This window comes from Ranitomeya imitator, chromosome 2 (assembly GCF_032444005.1).
Source record: "Ranitomeya imitator isolate aRanImi1 chromosome 2, aRanImi1.pri, whole genome shotgun sequence".
NCBI classification, from domain to species: domain Eukaryota; kingdom Metazoa; phylum Chordata; class Amphibia; order Anura; family Dendrobatidae; genus Ranitomeya; species Ranitomeya imitator.
Window position 1 is genome coordinate 651,638,381 of NC_091283.1, and position 27,515 is coordinate 651,665,895.

A 27,515-nucleotide genomic window follows, 5' to 3' on the forward strand; every position below is an offset into this window, starting at 1 on the left:
AGCAGACCGTAAGTGTCATAGTAGACCAGGCGCTCCAAGAGTTTAGAGATAAAGGGGAGATGATCTGTAGTTATTTGTGCAGGATGGGTCAAGAGAGGGTTTTTTTAATAATGGAGTAATGATAGAGTGTTTGAAGGAGGAGGGCAAGATACCAGAAAAAAAGGAGAGATTGAAGATTTTAGTTAGGTGAGTAGTGAGAAAAATTGGAGTAGTTGTGAGGGAATGGGGTCAGTAGTGCATGTAGTAGGGCAAGAAGAGAGGAGCCTCTAGACTATAAAATGAGCCCCATATAATGCTCCATACAGTATAGAATGGGCCCCATAGAGTATAATGAGCCCCATATTTTGCTCCATACAGTTTAATGAATCCCATATAATGCTCCATACAGTATATGATGGGTCCTATATATTGCTCCATACAGAATGGGCCCCATATAATGCTCCCTACAGAATTAAAGTACCCCTTTAATTTGATAATGACAAGGCACTTTAAAATTAGCAGCTTTCATAATGGGTTTTTAACCCCATAAATCCAACAAGTGTAAATTTATGTAGTAGAAATAAAGCTCCTGCTACTTAGCAGTAGCAGGTTGGCTTACAGACCCCGAGAGGAGGTGAGTTGTTTATCCCAGCTTCTTTTCTCTCTTTTGATGGAAACATAGCACTTTAAAGGCTTGTGCACATGTTGTAGATTTGGTGTGTTTTTGGTGCGCTGTAGCCTGAAGCAATCCCGATGCCAGCTGTCACGACTCAGTTATCGTTTGACCCAGGACCGGGGGCTCCTGCCCTGTCCCTAATGTTAGGGGGCGCTCTAGCTCACCCTGTTCCTTGAATTACTTCGAAAGGTGAAGACGCTGAGGCCACGTACCTTGTCTTATCTCCTGAATCCGCCCTCCAGCTGTTCCCTTCCCCCACACAGGGAAGAGGAAACCAGCTATGCACTGCAGTACAACAACCGGACGAACAAGGCAACACGAACAAGGGCAACTGAAAATACCAGGCGTACAAATATTCACTCACATATAACAGTGGAATGCATCGGGAAGTGGAGGATGGGAAAAAACAAAGTAGGAGAAGCAAAAGGAGTTATCACACTTACAAACCCAAGCAACAGTCACACATAAATCCAGCAAATGCCTTCTCATGTAACCACCAAACACCTCTCCTCCAAGCCATGCAGCATAAGCAACCTCTGGCAATGTGTGTCAGTCAGGAACCAGATTATATAGGGGATAGGATTGGCTAACTGTACTCAGCTGAGAGCCCTACCTCCTAGAGCTCCCAACATGGCTGATTAACCCCCTGTACTGCCCAAAAAAATTAACACCATTTAAAACGAAGGTGAAGTACTTCTTTTCAGCGCAGGAGTTGGAGCAATCGGACGCTGCGGTCTCTGGCTCCTCTCTGTTGCGGTAACACCGTGACACCAGCAAAGTGAATGAGAAACCTGAAGTGTCATGCACACGTTGAGTATTTTTGCCTGTGTTTTTCACTATTGATTTCACTCAGTTAAAAAATGCAGGGCAAAATCACATCAAAAACGCGCGTTTTTGCAGCTGTGTTTTTCCTGCCAAGAGATGCAGAAATGGTGAAGAAATTTCTGCATCCATTTACTCAACGTGTGAACATAGCCTTAGAGTCATATCTTGTCAGTAGCTCATGGTTCTATTGGGCCCAGTGGTCATATGATCAAATATAAGGTCAAACATAGCGAGAAATGTAACAAAATCCAAACAGTCGTTATGTCCCAAAAAATGACATTATAATTTTTTTTTTATAGAAAATATATTTTATTAGACAACGAATTACATAAAACAAAAACACTTTACATATTAGGTATCCACACATCTAAAATTTAGCTCAGCAGATTATTAACCATTAAATACGCACAGTAAAAAATAAATAAAGGATTTTCTATATTTACACCACAAAAAATATATATACATTGCACAGTAATATATTTATCTCCCAAAATAATAGAATTACTCCCACATAAAGCAATGCCTCATACAGACCCATCAGTGAAAAGAATGTATGGCTTCTAAATATTGGGAAGACAAAAAAATAGACCTTAAGGGCCTTTCAGGCCTGGATTTTGAATACGAACACTTTACTCATCTTCAAAAAATAGAAAAATAAACAAACCCCTTTGATTACTTAATTTTTCAGATATAAACCTGCACAACACTGGATACCAATAGATAGTGTGTAACCTGTGCATCCAACAATGAAACTCTATGGCCCCGATTCATCAAGACCGGCGATATTCAAGTCAGTCTTGATGAGGGGTTGTGTTGAAGAACAAGGCTTCTAATCCATTAAGAGGTGCACACCTTTTAATTAGTCAGGGACTAGAGTAAGATTTTTGGCATAAGGAACGCCACAGCTTGTCGTGAATTACACAAGCTGTGGCATCATGTCCCCCAGCAACAAGCCTGTTCCACCCCAGCTTTCCCCATTTTGGCAGAGCTGGGTGAAATTGTGTTTAAGTCATGTCTGGCAAGCTCACAGGAGCAAAGGCTAAAAGGAAACAATATAGTTATATTCTCCCTGCAGCAGCTGACTTCCAGTCACTGGGACAATACAGGGAGATGTTATAATCACCGCTCACTATATAGTGAGAGCTCTGTAATCACTCCCAGACACCATTGAGAGCCAACTCTGCAGGGTATGTGTGCAGTATGTGTGCAGAGCAGGCTGTCAAAGAAAAAACCGAAGATAAAAGACATAAGAAAATACCATGCAGTAAATAATAAAATAGCAATAGTGCATGAAAATAATATAGGGTGCTTAGCTAACATAATGTTGATCAAAAAACGTAAAAAGGACTGACACCCGGCTGATGGACACCCAGCCACTCGAAACTACGCGAGTGTAATGTCCAGCTAAAAAAAAACGCTGGGTGTCCGTTAGCCAGGTCTCAGTCCTTCTCAGCCTTCATTCACATGTACATCACTTGACAAATCGTAAGGTTTTAATACTGGAGGTTAGGACCGTCCCAAATAAGGTCACTATGACGTGGTGGGATGGCTTTTATGGTTTGTTTGTTTTTTAATCAAAATTATGTTAACCATATTTTTATCTTGAATTTTGTCTGTTTAGTGGCCAGTGTGAACATGTGCCTACACACCAATTTATATTCCAGTTCATCTCTTTTGGTTTTTGTATCAAAGTACTCTATAGTGAGAAGTGACTATAACCACTCCATGCTCTGCCCCTATGAGTGGAAGCTAGAAGCTGCAGGGAGAATAAAACTTTATTTTCTCTTGGCAGCCACAGTCACATGTAATTTAAATTCTATTTACCTGCAGATTCCCAGTATATCTGCCAGTAAATAGCATTTCTGGAGGTGACATTTTTTCCATTAAGACCCACACATTCAGGAAAACAAACAAAACTAACTAAATGAATTAGAATAATGTTTGTTTTTTATTCTGTAACTATTTGTGCAAAAGTTGCATTTTTGAGAGAGATATGAACCCTGTAATGATTTATAAGATGGGATTTCTGTCTAAAACTTTTCCCACATTCTGAACAAGAAAATGGTTTCTCACCCGTATGAATTCTTAAGTGTTTATTAAGTTGTGATTTCTCTATGAAACATTTCCCACAATGTGAGCATGAAAATGGCTTCTCATCTCTGTGAATTCTCTCATGTTTATTAAGGTTAGATTTCTTTTTGAAACTTTTCCCACATTCAGAACATGGAAACGGTTTCTCTCCTGTGTGTGTTCTCTTATGGGTATTAAGACCTGACTTATTGTTAAAACATTTCCCACACTCTGAGCATGAAAATGGCTTATCTCCTGTGTGAGTTCTCTGATGCTGAACAAGGATTGACTTCTGGGTAAAACTCTTCCCACAAATAAAACATAAAAACGGCTTCTCTCCAGTATGAGTTCTTTGATGTTTAACAAGAACCGATTTCTGGGTAAAACATTTTCCACATTCAGTGCATGAATATGGTTTCTCCCCTGTATGAATTCGTTGGTGTTCAAGTAGAGCCGATTTCTGGGTAAAACATTTTTGACATTCCAGACATGAGAATGGCTTCTCCCCAGTGTGAATTCTCTGGTGTGTAACAAGATCTGACTTCTGGGTGAAACATTTCCCACAAGCAGAGCATGAAAATGGCCTTTCATCACTGTGAATCCTCTTGTGCATGGATAGATTAGAATTCTTTTTAAATTGTTTCCCACATTCAGAACATGGGAATATTTTACTCTCTTGATGGTCTGTACTTGGCTTTGAAATCTGAAATAACTCAGGAGAAGGAAACTCTGGATTGTATTGCTCAACTGATAGGTCTTTGCTGTAGAGGACTGGGGGCATATTGGAAACAAAGTGATCTACACAAGAGCCTTGTGTAATATGTTTTTTTTCTACTTTACCATCGGGAGATATAAGAAGGTGACTCTCCCAGGTGCAGTTGTAATCATCTGCTAAGAAAAATAAAGATTTATTATATTCTAAGACTGTACAATGCAGTAGATTTTTTAAAATGCTTAATTGGGCTTCATCACTGTGACCCTGATAGAAAGAATGCAGTATGGGCAAAATTCTAAGAGAATTAGGAGTTTGTATACTACAACTTTATGAGTCGTCAATATAGATTACCGTATTTTCTGGTGTATAAGACGACTGGGCGTATAAGACGACCCCCAACTTTTCCATATAAAATATGGAATTTGGGATATACCCGCCGTATAAGATGGGGGTCATCTTATACGCCCAGTCATCTTATACAGCGTGTGGTTCGCAGGGTCTGGAGGAGAGGAGACCGCTCACGTGACTGCGACGTCATCGAAGGTCCTTCACTCACTGCATTCTTAGGAACGGAGGCAGATGCTTGCACCACTGAGAGCCAGGGTCCGTCGAAGGGGTGAGTATATCCATATTTTTTATTTTTATTCTTTATTTTTTACATGAATATGGATCCCAGGGCCTGAAGGAGAGTCTCCTCTCCTTCAGACCCTGGGAGCCATCCAGGATTGCTCCGTGCACCCGTACCCGGCGTATAAGACGACCCCTGACTTTTGGGACAATTTTTAAGGGTTAAAAAGTCGTCTTATACGCCGGAAAATACGGTACATTTTTTCTAATGTGTCCATACAAGCTTGTAAAGATTATCTCTATTCTTACGTCAGGTAGTAGGTGGCCAGAAAACAAGAAGTATAGTATTTGAAAAAGGAGCACAACAGCTTAGCTTGCAAGCATATGATCACTCACCCTACAAATTTGCCTTCCAAATGTAATGACCAAACTAAGAACAAACTCAAGTGAATCTATGACATTTACCCTTAGACATCATCTATTGCCTTAACCCTAATGGATACTATACACATTACTTGAAAGTCATCAGAACTGGCCAACCATCCATTGTTTCTGTGTGAAATGTTAAAGGCCAATCCTTCAAGTTTCAGGGATGATAGGCTGCTGTCAGACATGTTTGACACAGCATTTCTCCCCATTCAGGATACATGAAAGCTCAGCCCAGGAGGTTGACAAGTATGGAGGAATCAAGTGTGATAGCTGTCCACCAAATAAGAATTTGGTGGACAACGGTTCATGGGCCTCCTCTTTGGGGTTCTGCTTCACTGAGTAGATATCTCTCCAAAGTATGCTCCCCTTTAACCGTACCTTTATCCTCTGGTAATATGATAAGACTTTTTCATTTTTTACTACAGAAGCTTTGTCAAGTTCTTTCTCCTTTCCTTTTAGAACCTGGACAGTTTACTGTACCTGAAACCATCTTTAGGACATTATCTATAGAAAGTGTACCATGTAGCACAAGCTCTTAACAGAAAACTACTTTCTCATTAATCAAGCAAACCAGCCTCTCCATCACCATCCTCAACTCAAAAAGTAACCCAACTATAATCAACAACTTAAATAACAATTTGTTTGTATGATTGTTTCTTAATTTAACATAAATCCAACACTAATGTAAACCTATGACCTCCTTTTACTAAAAACACAATATTTGCATATAGTTTAATGGTTGCTACTTACTTGGGCAAACATATGTAGGAACTTCATCCGTTGTACAAGACTGATGATCCCACACATACATTTGTTCTTCTACATCTGCATCATCTTTGCTGTTAGGCAGGCCGTTACACTGATTCAAAATGTAAAACAAACGACTAGCATGATAGGAAAATATGACATGCCAGAAAAATGCTTATGGATCTCTTATCATCTTAGTTTAAATAATGCAATATATTAAAAGACTAGAGTTTCTTACAAAAACTCCACAGATGATATACCTGATTCTCCCACACGTTATTAATCTCTTCTGAAGAATGTTTTGAATAAAGAAGACTGGAGCTGCCTTCTGGCATGTTCCTCTTACGGGATACATCTGTAAGAAAAGCACCTACATGGTAATGGAATATTCACAGATACAAGTCAGACATTTATGGAGATGCCAATGAATATATTATAAATAAGTAGACTACCCCTAATGATAGTAATAATATTCATAAAACACCTACGCATTTACCAAACATGAGGATGCATGTATAGTTGAATCGGACATTACATAGTAAGAAACTGTATATTGTGGTAGGTTGGATGTGTGTGTGTGTAGTAAAAGAAAATAAAATTAAATTATGTGAGGTTATTCTTTCACCTTAGGCTACTTTCACACATCAGGCTTTTTGTTTCAGGCAAAATCCGTCAACTTTTGAAAAAAACGGATCTGTTTTGTTTTTTTTTACGCCAAATCCGTTTATTTCACATAGAGTTGTATTAGCGCTTAGCGCCAGATTGTGCCTGATGGCCAGACGTTTCATCCGTTTTTTTGCCGGATCCGTTCAAATAGTCATTTCCAGCGGACGGAGAAAACGTCCACTGCAAGGTTTTTTTTGTCCGGCGGAAAAAACCGCACACTGACGGAATCGGCAAAAAATATGAAACGGAGGTGTGAAATAGTAATCCGGCGTCCGTTCTGGGGTCTCTCTCTCTCTCAATTCAATTCAAATGAGCTTTATTGGCAGGACTAAGTACACGTTAGCATTGCCAAAGCATATGGTAAAAATATGGGGGTGGGGGAGGGAGGCATATAGAGGTCCAGGATATATCAGACAGGATCCAGGATAGCTCTCTCTCTCCCCCCTCCCCCCGGAATCAGGAAGTCACAAAAAAAAATCCATGCATGGTAAAGACGACCGGATCCAGCTAAAAAAAAACTGATCCGGCGCATCTGTTTTTTTGCAATTTACGTCGGATCCGTTTTTTTAAACATTAGCCGGATTTAGCCTGAATCAAAAATCCTGATGTGTGAAAGTAGCCTCACTGTTTTGTGCAATAAGCGGGCACAACTTCACTGTACGTAAGCAAAGTGGAAGACAAAAATGAGTGAAGAGATTTAGGGAGGTACAATACTGAGGATGGTTTTGTGGGTGAAAAGAATACATTTGTTCAAGTTTTTATTTGTGTCTTTTAGGCTATGTGCCCATGTTCCGGATAATATGCAGAATTTTCCTGATAAAATCCGGACTCCCTTCGCAGGAAATCCGCTTGCGTTTTTTTCCGTTTTTATCACGTATTTGTCATGGATTTTTAGCGTTTTTTTTTACAATGGTCCACATACAATTCTATAACAGCAAAACCGCCAATTTTCCGCTAAATTAATGAACATGCTGCGATTTTCTCCGCAATGCTTTTCCGCTGTGGAAAAAAACGCAGCAGGGGCACAAAAATTGCGGAATACATTAAAATAATGGGATACTTAATGTAAGCGGTTTTTAATCGTTTCCGCAGCGGAAAGCCGATGCAAAAACGTTACAAAAACGCTAAAAATCCTGAACGTGGGCACATAGCCTTAATGAGCAAACAAACAACATTTATAAACAAGACACACATTGTTGACATTTTTTCATACATGAAATATTAAGCATGTGCAGAACTGTCAATTACAGAAAATAAGGTGAAACATATATTATGTTGCTCTGCAAAGTGTCCTAGTATCCATTTTTCAATAGGGCATCACAAGGCCGCATGTTGCTCGTACTACAGTGCTGTAAGTAGCATGTGTGTACTAAAAATTCTGCTATGGCCTGCAGCGTCTCTGTACTTGTCTCCTATCAAGCACATCTGGCACGTCATTGTTCGGTAACTGCACAGGAGCTGTCAGCAGTGGATTTTGATGATTTGCCTAAGTGCATTCAGCATGGCAGTACATTCCTCAGACAACCATTAATAACCTCACTGACAGCATGACAAGCCGTGTAACGGCGAGGATTTCTGCGTGTGGCACTCATTTTTTATACTGAATAAATCAAGATGTTTTGAAAGTGTCGGTTCCATTTTTCATCACTTGGAAATCAATAACATGTCTCAAACAAACAAGCCCACATATAGCTGTATCAATCAAAAAATTACAATACTAAGGTTTCTGGAATGCGATAATGATAAAATAGAAAAAAAATTACTTTTCCTTAACAGCACAGAATAGGCAAGTCCGTAAGGGGTTAAAATGATTCACATTTTGGATCAATATTTAAATAAAAAAAGAGATAGAAAAAACTTGCTTGCAACCTGGGTGCAAGGTGTGTACAAGGTTGGTTGAAAAAACAGATATGGTATTATGAAAAAAAGACGAAACCCCTTACAGTGGCTCGCACGCTAACAGCTGTCAAGTACTCACCGGGAATGATATCTACAGCATCTTCCTCCTCCTTACAAAGCTGATCACCCCATACATGCCCTTCATCTTCTACCATTGATTCGGTTTTAGCATTAGTCAGATAGTTACACTGATTAAAAAGGTAAAACAAACGCACAATTCAGAAGACAGTTGAACCAATAAAATAATTAACAAAAGCATATATAGCATTTGGTGGGATCCAGGCTCTATGTACCTGTTGATTTTCTGGAAAATCCTGTGGATAGAACGGACTGAGACATCTCTGTGGTGCATTTCCCTTACTTGTTTCATCTGTAGCAAAAAGACATGACATACCGTTATTGAAAACATTGTTCACATGTGTTGATGACTACTTCACTATCTTCTCTCTCCCGTGTAACCAAAAGTCTCCTCTTACATGTTGAAGAGAGGGGGTGATGATTGTCAACCATGATGTCCTCGTACTGATCCTTGTGTCCTTCTATGTAGTCCCACTCCTCCATAGAGAAATAGACGGTGACATCCTGACACCTTATAGGAACCTGACACATAATGATCCATCATCATCCAAAAACACTAGAGCTTATGTTACTGCATGATGTCCCAGAGCCCCTCACCTCTCCAGTCAGCAGCTCAATGATTTTGTTGCTGAGTTCAAGGATCTTCGCCTCATTGTTTCGCTCAAATATTACGGAGCGGGGTGTAGGCACAGGAATAGGACTCCTGCTACAACATTTTGTTTCAGTAGGCTGATTTTTGGTTGCCAAATATTCATCAGAAATCTTCCTCACTATTGTGTAATCCTGTGTAATTGAGAAATGCACCATCACCACAATGCACAAATTCAGAATGCCTCAGCCACCTATTGGTACTAGTAACAGAGGTAATCGTGATGCACTGACAATTCATAGAATCCCCCACCTCTTTGGCCATGTCCCAGGGATTGTTCACTGTTTTACTAATTGGGGGGTCTATCATCTGTCATCCCCATTGATCAGCAGATCTGGCAGATCTAAACAGTGTACAGAGCAGAACACTTCAGCTCTGCACACTATTTAGTGGTGACTTCAAAGTATGGCTCATCAGCTCTCATTTAAATGAATAGTACAGGTCATTAATATTATTAGCATAGAAAACAGCATCAGTACAGATATGAGTGATGTCTTATGACAATTTCCAAAATTCTTTACCTCGCCAGAAACCAAATGGATGATTTCGAGTGTAAGTTTTAATATCTTTTCAGACATCATATTTCTTTCCTTGTCCACAGATGTTGGGTCAGTCGGGAAAGGGACCATTATCTCGTGGAGGATCCTACGTGTAAACAGTGAATGAAAAAAAAAAGTTTTTACAGGATGTCACATATTTAAAGGGTGATCCGATACCTACAATACCCTTTATAAATACCTGTATTTAAACCCTTATATATACTTACATAATTAAATTCCCTACACTTACTAAATGTCAAAGTAAAGTTAAAAAAAACACATATAGGAAATAGCAGGGCAGGGAGAAGTGAATTTAATAATAAAGCTACAAGTGCTTCTCACTAAATTAGAATATCATCAAAAATGTATTTCAGTTCTTCAATACAAAAAGTGAAACTCCTATATTACAGAGTGATGTATTTCAAGTGTTTATTTCTGTTAATGTTCATAATTATGGCTTACAGCCAATGAAAACCCAAAAGTCATTATCTCAGTCAATCAGAATAATTAACTAAAAATACCTGCAAAGGCTCCCTAAGCATTTAAAAAGGTCCCTTAGTCTGTCTCAGTAGGCTCCACAATCATGGGGAAGACTGCTGACTTGACAGATGTCACAAGGAGGGTAAAGGTACAGTCACACTAAGTGACGCTGCAGCGATACCGACAACGATCCGGATCGCTGCAGCGTCGCTGTTTGGTCGCTAAAGAGCTGTCACACAGACAGCTCTCCAGCGACCAACTATGCCGGTAACCAGGGTAAACATCGGGTTACTAAGCGCAGGGCCGCGGTTAGTAACCCGATGTTTACCCTGGTTACCAGCGTAAAAGTAAAAAAAAAACAAACACTACATACTTACCTTCCGCTGTCTGTCCCTCGGCGCTCTGCTTCTCTGCCCTGTGTAAGCACAGCGGTGACGTCACCGCTCTGCTTTCCGGCCGCTGTGCTTACACAGGGCAGAGAAGCAGAGCGCCGAGGGACAGACAGCGGAGGGTAAGTATGTAGTGTTTTTTTTTTTTTTACTTTTACGCTGGTAACCAGGGTAAACATCGGGTTACTAAGCGCGTCCCTGCGCTTAGTAACCCGATGTTTACCCTGGTTACCAGCGAAGACATCGCTGAATCGGCGTCACACACGCCGATTCAGCGATGTCAGCAGGAAGTCTGTTATGACCTGGTGGCCAGGACAATAATGGACCTGGTGGATAAGAGCACACGGTATGATCTGATAGTTACTGATAATATAGGACGAGCTCTGGGACGTGGGAACTCTGCTGACCGCAATCCCTAATCCTATCAACCACACTAGAAATAGCCGTGGATTGCTCCTAACGCTCCCTATGCAACTCGGCACAGCCTAAGGAACTAGCTAGCCCTAAAGATAGAAAAATAAAGCCTACCTTGCCTCAGAAATTCCCCAAAGGAGAAGGCAGCCCCCCACATATAATGACTGTGAGTAAAGATGAAAATACAAACACAGAGATGAAATAGATTAAGCAAAGTGAGGCCCGACTTACTGAACAGACTGAGGATAGGAAAGGTAGCTTTGCGGTCAGCACAAAAACCTACAAAAAGACCACGCAGAGGGCGCAAAAAGACCCTCCGCACCGACTCACGGTGCGGAGGCGCTCCCTCTGCGTCCCAGAGCTTCCAGCAAGCAAGAACAATCAAAATAGCAAGCTGGACAGAAAAATAGCAAACCAGAGAAAAACAAGCAGTCACTTAGCTTCTGCTGAGAAGACAGGTCACAAGAATGATCCAGGAGTGAACTAGACCAATACTGGAACATTGACAGGTGGCATGGAGCAAAGATCTAAGTGGAGTTAAATAGAGCAGCCAGCTAACGAATTAACCTCGTCACCTGTGGAAGGAAACTCAGAAACACCCACAGCCACCAGAGAAAGTCCATGCACAGAACCAGCCGAAGTACCATTCATGACCACAGGAGGGAGCCCGACAACAGAACTCACAACAGTACCCCCCCCCCTTGAGGAGGGGTCACCGAACCCTCACCAGAGCCCCCAGGCCGACCAGGACGAGCCAAATGAAAGGCACGAACCAGATCGGCAGCATGAACATCAGAGGCAAAAACCCAGGAATTATCTTCCTGACCATAACCCTTCCACTTGACCAGGTATTGGAGTTTCCGTCTCGAAATACGAGAATCCAAAATCTTCTCCACCACATACTCCAACTCCCCCTCAACCAACACCGGGGCAGGAGGATCAACGGATGGAACCACAGGCGCCACGTATCTCCGCAACAACGACCTATGGAACACATTATGGATGGCAAAAGAAGCAGGAAGGGCCAAACGAAATGACACAGGATTGATAACCTCAGAAATCTTATACGGACCAATGAAACGAGGCTTAAACTTAGGAGAGGAAACCTTCATAGGAACATAACGAGACGACAACCAAACCAAATCCCCAACACGAAGTCGGTGACCCACACAACGCCGGCGGTTAGCGAAATGTTGAGCCTTCTCCTGGGACAATGTCAAATTGTCCACCACATGAGTCCAAATCTGCTGCAACCTATCCACCACAGTATCTACACCAGGACAGTCCGAAGACTCAACCTGCCCTGAAGAGAAACGCGGATGGAAACCAGAATTGCAGAAAAACGGCGAAACCAAAGTAGCCGAGCTGGCCCGATTATTAAGGGCGAACTCAGCCAATGGCAAAAAGGACACCCAATCATCCTGATCAGCAGAAACAAAGCATCTCAGATATGTTTCCAAAGTCTGATTAGTTCGTTCGGTTTGGCCATTTGTCTGAGGATGGAAAGCCGAGGAAAAAGACAAATCAATGCCGATCCTAGCACAAAAAGATCGCCAAAACCTCGAAACAAACTGGGAACCTCTGTCAGAAACGATGTTCTCCGGGATACCATGTAAACGAACCACATGCTAGAAAAATAATGGCACCAAATCAGAGGAGGAAGGCAATTTAGACAAAGGTACCAAATGGACCATCTTAGAAAAGCGATCACAAACCACCCAAATGACCGACATCTTTTGAGAGACGGGGAGATCCGAAATAAAATCCATAGAAATATGCGTCCAGGGCCTCTTCGGGACCGGCAAGGGCAAAAGCAACCCACTGGCACGAGAACAGCAGGGCTTAGCCCGAGCACAAGTCCCACAGGACTGCACAAAAGAACGCACATCCCGCGACAAAGACGGCCACCAAAAGGATCTAGCCACCAAATCTCTGGTACCAAAGATTCCAGGATGCCCAGCCAACACTGAACAATGAATCTCAGAGATAACTCTACTAGTCCATCTATCAGGGACAAACAGTTTCTCTGCTGGGCAACGGTCAGGTCTATCAGCCTGAAATTTTTGCAGCACCCGCCGCAAATCAGGGGAGATGGCAGACAAAATTACCCCTTCTTTGAGAATACCCGCCGGCTCAGGAACACCCGGAGAGTCAGGCACAAAACTCCTTGACAGGGCATCAGCCTTCACATTCTTAGAGCCCGGAAGGTACGAAGCCACAAAATCAAAACGGGAGAAAAATAACGACCATCGAGCCTGTCTCGGATTCAACCGTTTGGCAGACTCAAGATAAGTCAAATTCTTGTGATCTGTCAAGACCACCACGCGATGCTTGGCTCCTTCAAGCCAATGACGCCACTCCTCGAATGCCCACTTCATGGCCAACAACTCTCGATTACCAACATCATAATTGCGCTCAGCAGGCGAAAACTTTCTAGAAAAGAAAGCACATGGCTTCATCACCGAGCCATCAGAACTTCTTTGCGATAAAACAGCCCCTGCTCCAATCTCAGAAGCATCAACTTCAACCTGAAACGGGAGCGAAACATCTGGCTGGCACAACACAGGGGCAGAAGAAAAACGATGCTTCAACTCCTGAAAAGCCTCTACAGCTGCAGAAGACCAATTGACCACATCAGCACCCTTCTTGATCAAATCAGTCAACGGTTTAGCAACACTAGAAAAATTAGCGATGAAGCGCCGATAAAAATTAGCAAAGCCCAGGAACTTTTGCAGGCTCTTCACAGATGTCGGCTGAGTCCAATCGTAAATGGCTTGGACTTTAACAGGGTCCATCTCGATAGTAGAAGGGGAAAAAATGAACCCCAAAAATGAAACCTTCTGAACTCCAAAGAGACACTTTGACCCCTTCACAAACAAGGAATTTGCACGAAGGACCTGGAACACCATTCTGACCTGCTTCACATGAGACTCCCAATCATCCGAAAAGACCAAAATATCATCCAAATACACAATCAGGAATTTATCCAGGTACTCTCGGAAGATGTCATGCATAAAGGACTGAAATACTGATGGAGCATTGGAAAGCCCGAATGGCATAACCAGGTACTCAAAATGGCCCTCGGGCGTATTAAATGCTGTTTTCCATTCATCACCTTGTTTAATACGCACAAGATTATACACCCCTCGAAGATCTATCTTGGTGAACCAACTAGCCCCTTTAATACGAGCAAACAAATCAGACAGCAACGGCAAAGGATACTGAAATTTGACTGTAATTTTATTAAGAAGGCGGTAATCAATACAAGGTCTCAAAGAACCATCCTTCTTGGCCACAAAAAAGAACCCTTCTCCTAACGGTGATGACGACGGGCGAATATGGCCTTTCTCCAAGGATTCCTTTATATAACTCCGCATAGCGGCGTGTTCTGGCACAGATAAATTGAACAATCGGCCCTTAGGAAACTTACTACCAGGATTCAAATTAATTGCACAATCGCAATCCCTATGAGGAGGTAGGGCACTGGCTTTGGGCTCATCAAATACATCCCGATAATCCGACAAAAACTCTGGAACTTCAGAAGGAGTGGAAGACGAAATAGACAAAAATGGAACATCACCATGTACCCCCTGGCAACCCCAGCTGGACACAGACATAGATTTCCAGTCCAATACTGGATTATGAACCTGTAGCCATGGCAACCCCAAAACGACCACATCATGCAGATTATGTAACACCAGAAAGCGGATATCCTCCTGATGTGCAGGAGTCATGCACATGGTCAATTGGGTCCAGTACTGAGGCTTATTCTTGGCCAAAGGCGTAGCATCAATTCCTCTCAATGGAATAGGATACTGCAAGGGCTCCAAGAAAAAACCACAGCGCCTAGCATACTCCAAGTCCATCAAATTCAGGGCAGCGCCTGAATCCACAAATGCCATAACAGAATAGGATGACAAAGAACAAATCAGAGTAACGGACAATAGAAATTTAGACTGTACCGTACCAATGGTGTCAGACCTAGCGAACCGCTTAGTGCGCTTAGGACAATCGGAGATAGCATGAGTGGAATCACCACAGTAAAAACATAGCCCATTCCGACGTCTGTGTTCTTGCCGTTCAGCTCTGGTCAAAGTCCTATCACATTGCATAGGCTCAGGTCCATGCTCAGATAGTACCGCCAAATGGTGCACAGCTTTACGCTCACGCAAGCGTCGATCGATCTGAATGGCCAAAGACATAGACTCATTCAGACCAGCAGGCATGGGAAATCCCACCATGACATCCTTAAGGGCTTCAGAGAGACCCTTTCTGAAGATTGCTGCCAGGGCACATTCATTCCACTGAGTGAGCACAGACCACTTTTTAAACTTCTGACAATATATCTCTACCTCATCCTGACCCTGACACAGAGCCAGCAAGATTTTCTCTGCCTGATCCACTGAATTAGGTTCGTCATAAAGCAATCCAAGCGCCAGAAAAAACGCATCAACATCACGCAATGCCGGATGTCCTGGCGCAAGGGAAAATGTCCAGTCTTGAGGGTCACCGCGTAACAAAGAAATAATGATCTTTACTTGTTGAACAGGGTCACCTGAGGAGCGAGGTTTCAAGGCAAGAAACAATTTACAATTATTTTTGAAATTCAAGAACTTAGATCTATCACCAAAAAACAAATCAGGAATTGGAATCCTAGGCTCTGACATCGGATTCTGAACCACAAAATCTTGAATGTTTTGTACACATAGTGAGATTATCCATCAAAGAGGACAGACCTTGAATGTCCATGTCTACACCTGTGTTCTGAACCACCCAGATGTAAAGGGGAAAAGAGAGACAAAACACACTGCAAAGAAAAAAAAAATGGTCTCAGAACTTCTCTTATCCCTCTATTGAGATGCATTAGTACTTTGGGCCACCTGTACTGTTATGACCTGGTGGTCAGGACAATAATGGACCTGGTGGATAAGAGCACACGGAATGACCTGATAGTTACTGATAATATAGGACGAGCTCTGGGACGTGGGAACTCTGCTGACCGCAATCCCTAATCCTATCAACCACACTAGAAATAGCCGTGGATTGCTCCTAACGCTCCCTATGCAACTCGGCACAGCCTAAGGAACTAGCTAGCCCTAACGATAGAAAAATAAAGCCTACCTTGCCTTAGAGAAATTTCCCAAAGGAGAAGGCAGCCCCCCACATATAATGACTGTGAGTAAAGATGAAAATACAAACACAGAGATGAAATAGATTAAGCAAAGTGAGGCCCGACTTACTGAACAGACTGAGGATAGGAAAGGTAGCTTTGCGGTCAGCACAAAAACCTACAAAAAGACCACGCAGAGGGCGCAAAAAGACCCTCCGCACCGACTCACGGTGCGGAGGCGCTCCCTCTGCGTCCCAGAGCTTCCAGCAAGCAAGAACAATCAAAATAGCAAGCTGGACAGAAAAATAGCAAACCAGAGAAAAACAAGCAGTCACTTAGCTTCTGCTGGGAAGACAGGTCACAAGAACGATCCAGGAGTGAACTAGACCAATACTGGAACATTGACAGGTGGCATGGAGCAAAGATCTAAGTGGAGTTAAATAGAGCAGCCAGCTAACGAATTAACCTCGTCACCTGTGGAAGGAAACTCAGAAACACCCACAGCCACCAGAGAAAGTCCATGGACAGAACCAGCCGAAGTACCATTCATGACCACAGGAGGGAGCCCGACAACAGAACTCACAACAGAAGTCCAGCGACGAAATAAAGTGCTGGACTTTCTGCAGCGACCAACGACATCTCAGCAGGATTCTGATCGCTGCTGTGCGTCAAACTGAACGATATCGCTAGCCAGGACGCTGCAACGTCACGGATCGCTAGCGATATCGTTTAGTGTGACGGTACCTTATCCCACAAAACATCATTGATAAAGAAGCTGGCTGTTTACAGAGTGCTGTATCCAAGCATATTAATGGAAAGTTGAGTGAAAAGAAAAAGTGTGGTAGAAAAAGGTGCACAATCAACCGTGATAACCGCAGCCTTGAAAGGATTGTTAAGAAAAGGCCATTCAAAAATTTGGGGGAGATTCACAAGGAGTGGACTGCTGCTGGAATCATTGCTTCAAGAGCCACCACACACAGACGTATCCAGGACATGGGCTACAGGTGTCACATTCCTTGTGTTAGGCAAGTCATGACCAATAGACAACGCCAGAAGTGTCTTACCTGTGCCAAGGGGAAAAAGAACTGGACTTTTGCTCATTGGTCCAAGGTGTTGTTTTCAGATTGAAGTAAATTTTGCATTTCATTTAGAAATCAAAGTCCCAGAGTCTGGAGGAAGAGTGGAGAGGCACACAATCCAAGCTGCTTGAGATCTAGTGTGAAGTTTCCACAATTAGTAATGGTTTGGTGAGCCATGTCATCTGCTGGTTTAGGTCCACTTTGTTTTATCAAGACCAAAGTCAGCACAGCCATCTACCAGAAAATTTTTAGAGCACTTCATGCTTCCCTCTGTCGACAAGCTTTTTGGAGATGGAAATTTCATTCTCCAGGAGGACTTGGCACCTGTCCACACTGCCAAAAGTACCAATACCTGGTTTATAAACAACAGTATCACTGTGCTTGATTGGCCAGCAAACTCGCTTGACCTTAGTCCTATAATCTACTGGGTGTTGTCAAGATGAAGATGAGATACACCAGACCCAACAATGCAGACAGGCTGAAGGCTGTTATCAAAGCAACCTGGGCTTCCATAACACCTCAGAAGTGCCACAGGCTGATCCCCTCAATGCCACACCGCATTGAGACAGTAATTGATGTAAAATGGAGCCCTGACCAAGCATTGAGTGCATTACTGAACTTACATTTCAGTAGGCCAACATTTCAGATTTTAAAATAATTTTTCAAGCTGGTGTTATAAAGTATTCTAATATACTGAGATAATGACTTTTGGGTTTTTATTGGCTGTAAGCCATAATCATCAACATTAACAGAAATAAACACTTGAAATAGATCACTCTGTTTGTAATGACTCCATATAATATATGAGTTTCACTTTTTGTATTGAAGAACTGAAATAAATTAACTTTTTGACGATATTCTAATGTTATGAGAAGCGCCTGTAAATACAAAAGTGGTTCGGGCTTAAAGGGAATTTGTCACTACATTTGACGTATCTAAACTATTAATATGGACATACAGGTTATAAACTGCTGAAAACAGTCCTCCATGTGTGTCTCATATCAGATGCCTTGTTTTTTTTAATGAAATCATCTTTTATCACTTTATATAAGTGACCTTTTCCAGGCTCTGGGGAGGATGCTGCCTGGAAGATATCTCTGCCTCCAGAGCTTATTTTAACCCCTTAGTGACCAGGCCAAATTTTTTATAAATCTGACGTGTCACTTTATGTAGTAATAACTCTGGAATGCTTCAATTTATCCTATTGATTTTTAGATTGTTTTATATTGTATTATTCTTTGAATGATTATCCCTTTAATCCAGATAGTCACACCACACAAAAACATTAATAAATGACATTTCCCTCATGTCTGCTTTATGTCAGCACCATTCGTAAAATGTTTTATTTTGTTAGAATTTTAGGTTTAAAAAAGTAGCAGTAATTTTTGATTTTTTTTAAGGAAATTTACAAAACGTATTTTTTGGAGACCTGTTCAATTTTGAAGTGACTTTGTGGGTTCTATATATTGGAAACCCTCAAAAGTGATTCCATGTTAAAAACCACACCCCTCAACATATTCAAAATTGCTTTCGGGTAGTTTATTAACTCTTTAGGTGTCTTTCAGGAATTAATGCAAAGTGGCATGACAGGAATGAAAAAGTTTATTTTTACCATCTAAATTTTGATAACTTTTGAACAGGCCGCTTATAGCCGGCAGACTCTAAGGCCATTATTTGGCCATGAACTGCTATGGCTAATATCAGGACCACACAATCAAGATCTTAGGGTGCCGATGGGGTTAATGAGAAAGCCCTCACACTGTTAACCATCTAGATGCCGTAGTCACTATTGACAGCAGCATTTAAGGTTTTAAACAACCACAGTCAGTGGATTATGCAGCAAGTTGTCAGCTATAGTGTACTGCTGACAGTTGGTGGATTGTCACTTGAATGGGGATATATTGTAGGTCAGTAAAAAGACATTGGTGGTCACTAAAGGGATAAATATAAGGGTGAGTAACTAGTGTGATGTGTAATGGTTACCAGTGTAATGTGTGATGGCCGCTCTCCATTCTCCTGATCTCACTGCAGACCTGTGTGTGATTAAATCTAACACATCTGTTACCTCCTCACAGCTTCAGCTTCCAGCTCACAGGCAGACAGGGTTATAATATTGTTGCAATACAGCAGAGCTGAGAGCGCTGCAAAAAATGTGTTTGTAAGACGACAAAGTTCAGTCCTGTTCTGTGTTAGTTACTTGTCTCACTGGTAACTCCCCATTCATGTAAAATAAGCTCTGGGAGCAGAGTAATCTCCAGGCACCAACCGCCCCAAAACCTGGAAGAGGTCATTTCTATAAAGTGTTAAAAGATGATTTCTCAGCAACAAGACATCTGATATGAGGGAGGACTGTTATCAGTATTCTAAAACCTGTATGCACATAGTAATAGTTTTGATAGGTCAAATGTGGTGACAGATTCACCATAAAGATAGGCCCACCGCTTTTGGCCCACCCCTTTAATGCATTGCCCCACACCTTTAATGCATGTTGCTACACAGAACTTGATGTGCATGTACTTGGAGACAGCTGTAGTACCAAGCTGCTTTCCTTTTACAGTACATTATAGTGCATGTATCCTTACAACACTCACAATAAAAATATTATCACTGTAGAAAAGCACAATGTCTTAAACAGGTGAAGGATGGTGACAGGTGTGACCTCATAATCAATCAGATGACACTCATGTCACTCTTAGTCACTAAGCAATGTTCATATGTTACTAGAACAGTGAGATAATTCAGGAAGCCAGAGAAATGTCCATGGACCTGCATTGCCTCTCCATGTGTCTGTATACTACTACATGCCACAAGATGCTAAAGAGATGACTTGGCTTTTTTCTAGCATGATACTACAACCCCTGGCAAAAATTATGGAATCACTGGCCTTGGAGGATGTTCATTCAGTTGTTTAATTTTGTAGAAAAAAAAGCAGATCACAAACATGGCACAAAACTAAAGTCATTTCAAATGGCAACTTTCTGGCTTTAAGAAACACTAAAAGAAATCAAGAACAAAAAATGTGGTAGTCAGTAATGGTTACTTTTTTTAACTAAGCATAGGGAAAAATTATGGAGTTACTCAATTCGGAGGAAAAAATTATGTAATCATGAGAAACAAACATACAAAAAAACACTCCTAAACATCACTAGTATTTTGTTGCACCACCTCTGGCTTTTATAACAGCTTGCAGTCTCTGAGGCATGGACTTAATGAGTGTCAAACAGGACTCTTCATCAGTCTGGCTCCAACTTTCTCTGATTGCTGTTGCCAGATCAGCTTTGCAGGTTGGAGCCTTGACATGACTTTAGTTTTGTGCTATGTCTGTGATCTGCTTTTTTTCTACAAAATTAATCAACTGATTAATTAATCAACTGATCCTCCAAGGCCGGTGATTACATAATTTTTGACAGGGGTTATATATGATACAGGGGTTATATATGATACAATACAGCATATCCATATCAATTATCTCATGTCAGTCAGGGCCAAAAGGTAACTCAAGGCTGATTAGACCTACATAGTAATGTCCCATGAGCTACAAGACTCGCATTGGCCTAAAACAGAGGTCTCAAACTGCATTCCTCAAGGGCTGCAAACAGGTCATGTTTTCAGGATTTCCTTGTACTGCACAGGTGATAATTTAATCACCACCTACGCACATAATGACTACAATGTGCAATGCTAAGGAAATCTTGAAAACACGTATGGTTTGCGGCCATCAAGTAATGCAGTTTGAGACTTCTGGTCTAAAACATGCCAGGGGTATAAAAACGCTCTCCCAAAAAACGCTAGTAAGCTGCAGATAACGGGTTAATCTGCAGGGTAAAGGGAGCCTGTCACCAGAAAAAATGCTATTCACCTGCAGATATGGGGTCCATTTTCAGGTTAATAGCGTTACTAACCTGCCCGGCGCCTGCAAATAGTTGACTGCTGCTGGGAGAAAACAAACTTTATTCTCCCCGGCAGCATTTGGTTTCAGTCACGGGGCAGCACCTGCACTGATTCTGTCATCACACTGAGAATACAGAGAGGGGGCTGTATCCGTACCCTCGGCCCACACTGACACTTCCTCTGCATTGGGCCCGCTGGTCAGTCAGGGCAGAAGGTGCAGTTACAGCCCCTTCTCTGTATTCTTAGTGCGAAGACGGTACCAGCGCCGATGCTGCCCCCATGACTGAAACCGAATTATGCCAGGACGAATAAAGTTAATTACAGCCAACCTTCTTTTCAATACCATCATAAGCCTTCCATCTATGGAGTCTGTCATGTTCATCTGTTGATGATCAACCTTATGGGCTGCACCAACTAAAGCTTCCCAGACACTGTTCGCAGAGGTGTCCGGTTTTCCATCACTGTAAATCTCCTACTTAGAATTGACTACAAGTTCTTAACCCTGCTGTTCTGTTCGGTCTGGGGAGACCTATTTTGAACTTTGGTATTTTTTGGGGTGTTCAAGATGCGGTTCTGAAACTTGTGGTTGATTGACTTAAATGAGGATGGGTCGGTCGGCCACGGGTTTCAGAGCCGCATCTTGAATATTTTAAAGAATATTGAAGTTCAAAGTCGGTCATTTTTGACCAACAGAACAGCAGGGTTAATAGGGTTTAGGTCAGGTAAGGAAGGTGCCGTGTTTTTATTCTTTTATCTTTAAGGTCTTCACTGGTAGCCAAGCAGTTGAGGCTTTGATGCTTTTGATGGAGCATTGTCCTACATAAAAAAAATCATGGTTTTCTTGAAAGATGCAGACATTTTCCTGTACCACGGCTTGAAAAATGAGATTTCTAAAAATTAAAAGTAGGGTTTGGAGTTTATTTTAAGTCCATCTTTAATTCGAAAATATCAACACGCTCATCTTTAATAACACGAGTCCACAGCAGGACCCCACCTCCATCTTGCAGGAGTGTGAGTTGAAGTGGAGGTCAGAGCCTGTTACTAATCTGGTCCATCAAAACTCACTCTCATCTCATCAATCCATAAAACCAGTGAAAAATCTATCATCAGATTTTTTTTGGCTCATTCTTGACATTTCAACCTCTGTGTCTTGTTCAGTGGTGGTTGGGTTTCAGACTCCCTTACCTTGGCCATGTCTCTGAGCAGTGATCATCTTGTACTTCTGTGTTTTGCTTAGTGGTGGTTTGGTTTCAGCCTTCCTTATCTTGGCCATGTCTCTGAGCACTGGGCACCTTGTATTTCTGAGTCTTGTTCAGTGGTGGTTCGGTTTCAGCCACCTTGAACTTCTGGGCATTCCAGGGAGGTTGCAGTTCTTGGAATATGAATATGAATATTTCTTTGAATGCCTCTTTTTTTCTCCCGTAAACTCTATGTTGATGCCTTTGCCCAAAAAGCTCTACTTTTGTCTTATCTGACCAGAGAACATTCTTCCAAAACGTTTTAGGCTTTTTCAGGTAAGTTTTGTCAAACTCCAGCCTGGCTTTTTTATGTCTTGGGGTAAGAAGTGGAGTCTTCCTGGGTCTCCTACCATACAGTCCCTTTTCATTCAGACGCCGACGGATAGTACGGGTTGACACTGTTGTACCCTCGGACTGCAGGGCAGCTTGAACTTGTTTAGATGTTAGTCGAGGTTCTTTATCCAATATCCGCACAATCTTGCGTTGAAATCTCTTGTCAACTTTTCTTTTCCGTCCACATCTAGGGAGGTTAGCCACAGTGACATGGGCTGTAAACTTCTTGATGACACTGCGCACGGTAGACAAAGGAACATTCAGGTCTTTGGAGATGGACCTGTAGCCTTGAGATTGCTCATGCGTCCTCACAATTTGGTTTCTCAAGTCCTCAGACAGTTCTTTGGTCTTCTTTCTTTTCTCCATGCTCAATGTGGTACACACAAGGACACAGGACAGAGGTTGAGTCAACTTTAATCCATGTCAACTGGCTGCAAGTGTGATTTAGTTATTGCCAACACCTGTTAGGTGCCACAGGTAAGTTACAGGTGCTGTTAATTACACAAATTAGAGAAGCATCACATGATTTTTCGAAGGGTGCCAATACTTTTGTCCACCCCCTTTTTTATGTTTGGTGTGGAATTATATCCAATTTGGCTTTAGGACAATTCTTTTTGTGTTTTTTTTTCATTTAAGACAAATTAAATGAAGATAATAATACCAATAATTTGTGTTTGCAATCATTTGCAGGAAGAAACTGAGTATTATCTGACAGAATTGCAGGGGTGTCAATACTTTTGGCCATGACTGTATAGTTTACTGTGAAGTATTAAAATGGTATATCATACAATTAAAAAAAAAATTCAAAGAAATAACAAAATGGCTATACTTTAATGGGAATAATAGTAAGAACACCATCACCAATTTAATGTGTGGAGTATATACACCCAATGACCATGCCAATGAATGCACCCCTTGAGAAACGCACATCAGTGTACTGTCATTCGTATTCATCCATTACAATATATAGAGGCACTGAGAACACGCCTTTTGGTATTATTTATTAGTCAATTTTTGGCATTAATTTAATGTGCATTATGAACACAGAGCCTTATGTCTATTATTTGATACCCTTACCTATATTATGTCCGCTTGTCTGTTACGTATTTCTTTGAATTTGATTTGTAATATTATTTGATATTCCATTTTAATACTTATCAATAAACTATACATTTTTACTCTGTGGTGGTGGTTATCACGTTATTATAGAGATATTCTCTCTTACATTGCAGCATTCATGTAAATATTACTCTTGGACCAGTGTTATTATTTTAACCCCTTTCTGACATCGGATGGGATAGTACGTCCGACGTTAGAAGGCCCGCTTTGAGGTGGGCTACGGCGGTGAGTTTGCATCTCGGCTTTGGGAAAATGGCCGCCGCGATCTCTTTTGCGCACGCGCGGCATCCCGCGGCCATTTTCCTGAAGCCCCGTGCAGCAGAGCACTCCATCTGCGCACGCGCGGCCCCAGGAAGATGGCCGCCCCCACCGATGACAGGGGGTAATAGCGCAGATCGCGCGCTGCTTCTTCACGTGCGCGCAGTGGATTCGTCACTGCGACATGCGCACACCACTACGCCACCAACGGAAAGCTGGGGAAGAAAAGAGCGATGTCACCACGCCCACCTGACCAGACCAGCCTGATTGACAGGCGAAAACGGCGACTTTGGTAATGTATTTCGCAGCATAGGTGGGGAATCAGGGTACACTACATACACTATTGTAACGCACACCGCAGGCCCTATTTAACAGTATTTATATCTCAATCTGAAAAAACGGGGTGACAGGTTCCCTTTAAGGCTCTCAGCTGTGCTCTTTTAGCCACTCCCATCTCCTATATGGGTCCTGGCTAGCACTCATTGTCAGAGTTAACTTATGCAGCATGGCTGGAGGCTGTTGTTGGTTATTATAGAAGGCATTCAGTGGATTTATCTGTGACTGTTGCTAGTTTTTAAGTGTGTGATAATTCCCTTTCTTCCCCTGGTTTGGTTTAAACCCATCCTTCACTCCCCTGTGTATTTTGTTACCCCTGTTGTTAGGTGTCGAGTTCCCGCCTCTGCACAGGGGGAATCTCGAACCATCTCTGCTGCGGTCTCCCATTCTTCTCCAGCCGCAGTGGAGTCTGCTCAGCGGAGACGTCGGTCCCAGCGTCTAGCTCAGGCTAATACTGGACGACTGGTTACTACTGCCCTTCCAGGCTCTGTTCTTGTAGCCTGCAATGTTCAGTAGCAAGCAGGTCTTTCTGGGACTAAGTCCAGATTTTCCCTTTCTGAGCATGCCCACGGGATGACCTCCCATTGGAGGTCAGGGGTCACATGCTTAGATACTGCAGCTAATCCCATTGGTCCTCTAGGAAGGTCCTAAAGGTGTTCTTCTTTTGTGGCAGACTCCCATTGGTCCTTCTCGGAAAGGTCTTGTACTTGCTGCAGCTATAAAAGGTTTGCATGGCCGCACGGCCATGCGCTAGTATACAATTGTTATCGTGTGTGTGTTGATGAGTGCAAGTCGTTCCTGAAAAAACCCATCCCTTGTGTATGACTGTTCGTGTAAGGTGTATGGCTGCAATCTAGCGCCCGGCTGAACTCAAAGCTTTAACACACGAAACAGCATCTGACTGCTGTGACCGCCAGTGCAGCGCCGTGCGCTATTAGAGCGCTTACCTTACCCAAGTCTGGGTGGTTAGTGGCGTCCGCTAGTGTGGCACAGCATGCACTTCTGTGCATACTAGTTACCTCTGATACCCCAATTGTGGTGTCGATCGCAAGAGGTCTACACTAACTCTAATCCTGTGTCCTGGGATAGAGTTCTGTGGTTCCTTGCTTGCGCTCTCTGTGCGGTACCGCGACCCTGTGACTTAACAGGGATCGCTTTCTTCATACAGGGTGAAGTTAACCCATGTGTGTATCCTCATTGTACCGTCATATAGTCCGTCATTACTTAGCAGCAGGTTCCATCTCTGCACGGTGGACCCCGGGCGGTGAACGCACCTTAATATATCTATTTAATTATTTGGTGCGTTCCGCTAGCCCTAACATTATACTAGCGCCAGGGTCTGGCTAGTAATGACAAACAGCAATCTTTGCAGTAAATCCAACAGCTGGAGGGTAGGTTGGCGGCTCTTGAGCGCAAAACCTCAGCTGTGGATGTAACCGCAGTTGCTGTTCAGGCTGCTACCGTGGCTGCAGCAACCTTGTCCACTGCCACCCCTGTTCTGACTCTATCTCGCCTCCCACTGCCAGAAAAATTTTCTGGTGATAGTAAATCTTGTAGGGGATTCGTGAGTCAGTGCTCTATTCACCTCGAGCTTCTGGCCGCACGTTTCCCCACAGAGCGGGCTAAGGTGGGATTTATTGTGTCTCTCCTGTCGGACAGGGTGTTGGAGTGGGCTACGCCGCTGTGGGAGCGTGGCGATCATGTGGTGCAGAATGCTCCGTTGTTTCTGAGCACTCTGAAACAGGTCTTTTTAGGACCTCGTGTCACCCATGATACAGCGCTCCAACTGTTGGCATTAACTCAGGGCTCGTCCTTGGTCAGCCATTTTGCCATCCACTTTTGCACACTAGCATCTGAGCTGGAGCAGTCGGATAAAGCCCTTATTCCGATATTTTGGAGGGGGCTGGCTGACCACGTGAAGGATGCTCTGGCCACTAGGGAGATTCCAGCCACACTGGAAGAGTTAATAGCAGTGTCCACTCGTATTGACCTCCGTTTTCACGAGGGGAGGTTGGAGCGAGCCCAATGTAGGCAGAGGTTTCGGCTGGCTCCTACCTTCGCCAAACCTCTGGAATCTCCAGTCCAGGCCCCTGAGTCCCATAAGCCTATGGTAGTGTCACGAGCGGGATCTAAGTCCCGGACTGCTCGTGCACTCCAGGTTTGTCATGTTTGCCAGCAGTCAGGACATCTTGCCACCAGATGTCCCCAGCGGTCGAGGAAACGTCACTCCTGGTTTTGGCTTACAAATACTGATGTAAAATACTGACCAAATACTGATAGTGTGACCTGGCCTCATAGTACAAGAACTGCTACACTGTATATTACACAAACATATAACACTCATGACATAGAATAATGTAATGAACAAGTAAAGCAATGCCAGCATTATCTGAAAAGCCATAGATGCACCTTATGAATGTTTGTGTACATAACACACACATAAATATATCACCAACACACATATATATACACACATCACAAACACACATATCACAGACACATATAACACATTATATATATAAAACACACATATATATATATATATATATATATATATATATATATATATATATATATATATCACAAACATGTATAACACACATATACTGAATATAAGATCACACATATATATACACACACACACACATTTCGCCTTTCCAAACAAAAGGATAAATGTGTATGTATAGACGTATGCCTGCCTATATATAAGCATATAGATGACACATGACTCCATACACGGCTCCTAGAGGCACACGTATAGCTATAGGAGCACCAGGTACGCCGCCTATCCTCCCTACATATGTGACAACGAGCAGAACACGTCCCCACATCACTAACTTGTCTGCACCTTCTGATCCCTCCGGCTGAAGGACCTTTGATGATGTCACAGTCATGTGATCAGTCACACAGGAGGAATGAAGCCCTGGATAAGGCTAAGACAGGAAATAGCTTGTGTGGAGGGCCCCCTAGTGGTGAAGGTAGTATACTACTGACACACTAGTTCCTAGCTTCTCACTTTATATGGAACT

The 27,515-nt window shown here is 42.6% G+C and overlaps 1 protein-coding gene across 6 annotated transcripts; it reads right to left on the bottom strand.

Annotated features, from left to right (window-relative positions):
* Positions 1–1,467: 1,467 nt before the first annotated feature.
* LOC138667077 (zinc finger protein 501-like) lies at positions 1,468–27,386 on the bottom strand. Of its 6 annotated transcripts, none has more exons than XM_069755355.1 (9): positions 27,335–27,386; positions 9,822–9,945; positions 9,249–9,434; positions 9,050–9,162; positions 8,867–8,943; positions 8,653–8,761; positions 6,269–6,363; positions 6,012–6,120; positions 1,468–4,438 (listed from the first exon to the last, which is right to left on the bottom strand). In XM_069755355.1, exons 4-9 carry the CDS (start codon positions 9,132–9,134, stop codon positions 3,429–3,431), a joined length of 1,485 nt encoding a protein of 494 aa, XP_069611456.1. In that variant the 5' UTR covers positions 9,135–9,162; positions 9,249–9,434; positions 9,822–9,945; positions 27,335–27,386; the 3' UTR covers positions 1,468–3,428. The 6 variants fall into 6 exon arrangements, with proteins under 6 accessions (XP_069611456.1, XP_069611454.1, XP_069611452.1 ...); XM_069755353.1 differs by having other exon boundaries at positions 9,050–9,173; positions 27,335–27,361; XM_069755351.1 differs by having other exon boundaries at positions 1,468–4,441; positions 9,050–9,173; positions 27,335–27,361.
* Positions 27,387–27,515: the final 129 nt, after the last annotated feature.